The 5781-nt window shown below is 49.2% G+C and overlaps 1 protein-coding gene across 1 annotated transcript in view; it reads left to right on the top strand.

Annotated features, from left to right (window-relative positions):
- The first annotated feature begins 2057 nt into the window (after positions 1 to 2057).
- The window catches only part of LOC103731003 (rano class II histocompatibility antigen, A beta chain), a 17475-nt gene continuing 13751 nt past the window's right edge, over positions 2058 to 5781 (top strand). The window contains exons 1-2 of the mRNA XM_008829311.3: positions 2058 to 2222; positions 3499 to 3771. Of these exons, the coding sequence (XP_008827533.1) occupies positions 2126 to 2222; positions 3499 to 3771 (370 nt within the window). The 5' untranslated portion in view covers positions 2058 to 2125. The remainder of the gene's footprint in view (positions 2223 to 3498; positions 3772 to 5781) is intronic.

The following is a 5781-nucleotide window of genomic DNA, read 5'->3' as shown; positions in this document are numbered from 1 at the left end:
CTCTATCTCTTTTATTTACCCATTAAGTTCTTACCATTTTGCTTTTAGATTCAGCCCCTGTTTAAGAAGAAAAATCTAGACTACAGAGATAGAGCACAGAAAAGGAGACGATACTGCCCTGGTTTAGTCACTGATGTTTGTAGGCACTGTTCCAGCTGACTTAAGCTTAGACATTCTGAATGAAAGTTCTCAGAAAAGACCTGCATCTTCAACTGAACTGTCTGCAAGGCTGATCAACTGATTAGAGCTTCAGTGACTGGAGAGTTTAAAATGCTGCAGGTCTAGAGCCCAGTTGCAATTTCTGTCGGGCTATTCTTCGCCTCCTCAATAGCCATCCCTTGACCATCTCTGTGGCTGACTTAACATCCTGTGACTAACAGATAAAAATCTTTTGGAAGCTGGGCATGGTGGTGCACACCTTTAATCCTGGCACTTGGGAGGAAAGGCAGATCTCTGAGTTTGAGGCTAACCTGGTCTACACAGTGAGTCCAGGCCAGCTGGGGCTACAGGGACACCTATCTCATAACAAAACAAAACAAAACATAAACAGAAGCAAAAACAAACAAAAAAAGCCCCCAGCCAAGCAACCAACCAACCAACCAAACCCTTTTGAATGTATTACCTTAGCAGACCAGCAGCTTCCACCAACCCAAGGGCTCAGAAGCCTGTCAGACACAGCACCTAAGGGCAGTAAGATTCTCCCCACTTTGTTATAACCTGCCCCTCTGAGGTCTCTGCCAATGTGTTTGAAAAATGTCTTGATTTGTGGCTTTGTTCTGTTGCTATAGAAACTTCATGAAAATGTTATCAAATTGGAACATGGAATTTGGGTAACTCGAATCTGTTCCCAGGCCATGGTTACTCATATTTGGCTCCAGAATAAACCAACTCTTAACCCCTTGAGGTGAGAGTTATGCTTTTGTGTCAACAGCATGATATCCTATAATCAGACCTGAGGACCCAGATGAAAAGACGTTCACTGACCGCACGTATTGACTGTCTTCAGGCTTCGGTGCTGAGATTGACACAGTCCCACATGCGTGTGCACATCTGCCTCCTCACAACACCATCAGCCCGGGAGTGGCTGCTTCTCGTCTTTTGTTTCCTGTCCTTGAATCGGTGTCTGAAAGCTCTGAAAGCTGTGGGTTTTGCCTTTGCTGCCGTCAGATGAATCTATGTCATGGTTGTGGCAGATTTAAGCATCAGAAGAGCTTGTAAGAGGAAAGCCAGGTTAGTTAACTCCCACTTTCACTGAAATATCATGAATGCAATGGATTCCTGTGTGAGGAGCAACCACGTGCCCACAGGGCTGGTGAGTGGGCGAAAGGCCTCCTTTAGTTACGCAGGATAGTTGAGAAGTGTTTGCAGTATTAACTAAGTCATATTACTCTAAATGTGCATATATGAAGATCTACATGTCAATGCATGAAGCATGGTCCATATTTTATAAAGAGAAACCAGAGATTAAGGAAAGGTCAAAACAGGGCCTGGTGCTGTGGGTCTGTAATCACAGTGTTATGGCATCTGAGGTAGGGAGACTACAGGTCTGAGGCTAGCCTAGTTCCAAGCTAGCCTGAGGTAAAAGTGAGACAGAAAAAGAGGCTCAGCAGTTTGTTGACTCTGAAACACCACTCTGCTCTTCGAGCACCACCCCAGGCTCCTCAGGGTCTAATGTAATACAGTGAGCCTCTGTGGGAAGAGTTTTCTGTCCCCTGGTACATGATCCCACATACTTTTTTCTACTAAAGAGAATATGTTCTTCAAGAGAACAGGTTCTAAATGAACATGGCAACATTGTCTATCCTTGAATCACTCTTCTTTGTTTTTTAAAACCCCAACACAGTCAGCCTTCATATTTAGGTCAGGCATGCTGCATAATAGAGAATGAATATTACTTCAGATGTTCACCCAGTGCAGTTTCATGAAGACACAGGCCAGGCATAGAATCAAGAGCCTTCCTAAACAAAGTCTGCCTGGACACAGATGAGACACTTCAGCGCCAGTGCTGATTGGCTCCTCTCCTAAGGCCAACCCTGAAAGCACAGAGGCACCCACAGACTTTTACTCTCTGAAGAGGGCACAGCAGGTGTGAGCTGTGTGGACCACCATTACCTTTTCCTGTGAGATGGCGCTGCAGATCCCCAGAAGCCTCCCTGCAGCAGCTGTGGTGGTGATGCTGATGGTGCTGAGCAGCCCAGGAGCCCAGGGCAGAGACTCCCCATGTAAGTGCAGGGCAGGGGCGGCCAGAGTCAGCAATCTGGGAAAGGGCTCTGAGGGATCCTGGGGATCCTGGAATGTGGAGGGATGGTGAGGTCCTGATCTCAGAACAGGCTTTTATCTTAGGTTCTTTCTGTGGAAGAGATAGGGAGGTTACAGCTCCTTTCCATCTTCTTATGTTGAAGTGAGGACAGTGCCCACCCCAGTGGCCAAGCCAGGGTCTAAGGAGACAGAGCTTATATCTACTTCCAATGACAGAGAAAAGAAGCGAAGGATATGTTTAAAGAAAATACATTTCTCCAGAGAGAATCCAGCAGGTTTGCCTGTACTTTGTCTTCCGGAGAATGCTGTGGTTCTGGGATGGAAAGTGCAGGTCAGTGATGGCTGGCCTCAGTATTTGAGAAGACTGTAGTCCTGACCATGGAGGTTTCAGGGAGGCAAACTCTAGGCATGTGAGTGAGGCCAGCAGAAGATTAGTAGTCAAACAGTAACTTGAGGAGGGTTCAGAGACTTGAGTAGGTAGACTGAATTTATAAAAATAAAAAAAAAAAAAAGGTATGGAAGAGAGATGTAATCCATATGGAGAGATGCCCTATTCACAGACAGGAGAGTCCTTGATACAAACTCTCAGCCTTGCTAAGGCGCCTGAATAGATGCAGTGACTTTAATTTACACATTGTACTCTGCCCAAAGAGCTGACCTTCACAGTTTAATCGGAATCTATGTATTTTCAAAACTTGAGCTCTTTCCAGGTTTTAGTGCTTCTTTCCAGGGTTGTGGAGGGGAGGGGTGCTTCTTTCCAGGGTTGTGGAGGGGTGTGTGTGTGTGTATGTGTGTGTGTGTGTGTGTGTGTGTGTGAGAGAGAGAGAGAGAGAGAGAGAGAGAGAGAGAGAGAGGTATGAAGTGGGGGAGACGTCCCACTTAGGAGTGAGAAAGGGTAACACTGGGTTAGTGTCTTGAAGCAGAGGAAACAGGACACCCAGCCAAAGCCTTCAGGGCCAGGGGCACATTATCAGGAAAGCCTCCCTCCCTGGACGCCCGTCCCTCCCTTGAACTCTGCGAGGCTGAGGTGCAGGACGGTGTGGGAACGCGGTTCCAGGGACGTGCGCCCTCGGGGCTCAGACACCTGGGTGTCGCCCACTCCGCCCCTGCCCGCGACTCTCAGCTGCGCCCGAGACCTGCGTCACGGCCGGGTCCTCCCCAGGAAGGTTCCCGAGGCTTTGCGCGGGCGCGGCCCTGGGTCGGCGGGGTCCGGTCTGGGGCTGACGGTGTGTCCCGCAGGGGACGCCGTGTTCCAGTTCAAGGGCGAGTGCTACTTCACCAACGGGACGCAGCGCATCCGTAGTGTGGACAGATACATCTACAACCTGGAGGAGTACGTGCGCTTCGACAGCGTCGTGGACAAGTACTTCGCGGTGACCGAGCTGGGGCGGTCGTGGGCCGACTACTGGAACAGCCAGCAGGACATCATGGAGCGGACGCGCGCCGAGCTGGACACGGTCTGCAGACACAACTACGAGCTGACAGAGGTCCCCACCACCCTGAGCCGGCTCGGTGAGCGGGTGCAGCCTCCACGCTGGAGGGGGGAGGAGTGGGAGAGGCTGCGGGGTCCCTGGGACTGACAGCCTGTCACCAGGGGGACGGGGGTGGGGACCAACAGGGCGCCCGCAGCCCTGGAGCTGCCCTCCTGCCCGCTCCCCCTTCGTTCTCCACCCCCCCCCTTTGCCTCCCTGCCTGCCCCTCATTCAGCTCTCCCCCCACCCTCACCTTTGCCCTGGCCTCGGGCCGCCCTCTGTCCGGTCCCTGGCTCTGCTCCCAGCTGCTCAGCAAGGCCGGACTTCAGAGCTGGACGCTGGGGGCTAAACAGGGAGCCCGGGGCTCCAGGACGGAGGCGGGCCACGGGTGAGAAATTAGAGCTGTAAAAGACAGTATTTTAACTCATGGCAGTTCTGTTTTCCTGAGTGGCTGTCACTTGTCACACAGCTCTCTGAGGGGGAGGATGCCTTGTGATGGGTGTATGGCTCCTAGGACTGGCCAAAAGGATGCGTGCAGTTAACTTTAGTTAAATTAATGAAATATATACATATGTGTATGTGTGTATAAACATATAAATACACATATTTACATGGACACACAGCTGCCACCTCTTAGCCTGGAGAGAAATCGAGGTAAACGGGATCTGAAAACTTTGCTACCAACTATTCTTTATTATTTCACTTCATGCTTTGAAGTAATCTCTTATTGACTCCGATTTTAGAATTTGTGCCAGGATCTGAGGAGAAAGTGCTAGAAACAAAACACTTGAAAGCTGTTGAAAGGCAGAGCTTTAATGTCTTAGGAAAGCTCAAGTGGCCTAAAGAGCTGAGGCTGTGGAATAAAGGAAAGTCACAAACCATGGACTCTAGCTGCCCAGCTGCTTTGGGCAGAGGCCTCTGACGGCTGCCAGCATTATCCGGCCCTTCGGGAGCAGACACTGAAAATTAATCTCACTCACCAGTGAGCCCTTATTTCTAGAAAACTATTGTATCAAACATCATTTGTTGTGCTGTTTGATCTCACAACTACCTTGTACGTTAGGAATCCCATTTCATATCTGCCAACAGTGGTACATTGTAAAAACATCAGTAATTAACCCACATTTATTCACCAAGTCCCTAATAAGCCCAAAGTACCCAGCAGCCACACATCCTTTTCAACATGAACCTAAAATCTAATGGGAGCAAAGCTTGTCAAAGCCAGTAATGACCAGAAGCAGCTGTGTGAGTCTGTTCTGTTTTCAGTGAAGGCGGCTCAATGATACTTTCAAGGCACTGAAAAGTCACTGACCTGCCAGTTCCTAGTCTGACCCCAGTTTATTTACGTATGTTCACAGAACATTTAATTTATGCCTTCTCACACACCCAAACACCACCAGGAGACTTTACACTATTTGCTACTTGAGTCCTGTCTCACAAACATCACTCTAACCCTCTGGTGAAGCTGTGCTTCCTTGTTTTACTTCTACCCTGTTTGAGATGAGCGGGGTTTATAAGTCCACCTGCTGGCCATGAGCTCAGGGAGTCCAGGAAGAGAGTCTGGACAGTGCATTTCAGTCCAAACCCAAAACATGTTGGCTTCTGAGTGCCAATTGGTGGGCACTGCTGGCCTCTGGGACTCCCTGTTGTTCTCACAAGTTCACACTGCAGTCTCTCTAACCCAGGCTGCCTCCACGGGAATGGCAGTGTTTTCAGTGGGGAACAGACAGGGTGAGGTCTGATTCCAGAACAAGGAGATAGTTATTCACAGTGAAGAGATGGAGTAAGGAAGGCAGCTAGTAATCAGAGCACTTGGGTGCTGAGAGAAAATGAGGGGGAAATGAGAGGATGCCCTGCAGCCTTGATCATGACGCTCACATTGGGGGTTTACTACAGCTTTACCCTGAAAGAATACGGTAGATGTAAATGTGGTAAAGTGGCTTGTGAGGTAAAGAGTAGAAATGTAAAGTCAGCAGGAAAGATGTGTCCTGTCGGTCTGTGAGTAGTGACCTGAGAAGACAGGAAACCTGGTGCTTTATGTGCATTATTA

This window comes from Nannospalax galili, unplaced genomic scaffold (assembly GCF_000622305.1).
Source record: "Nannospalax galili isolate Female #2095 unplaced genomic scaffold, S.galili_v1.0 scaffold17434, whole genome shotgun sequence".
Lineage (NCBI taxonomy): Eukaryota > Metazoa > Chordata > Mammalia > Rodentia > Spalacidae > Nannospalax > Nannospalax galili.
Note: the sequence above shows the minus strand (reverse complement) of the source record. Positions and strands in the feature narration are given on the sequence as shown.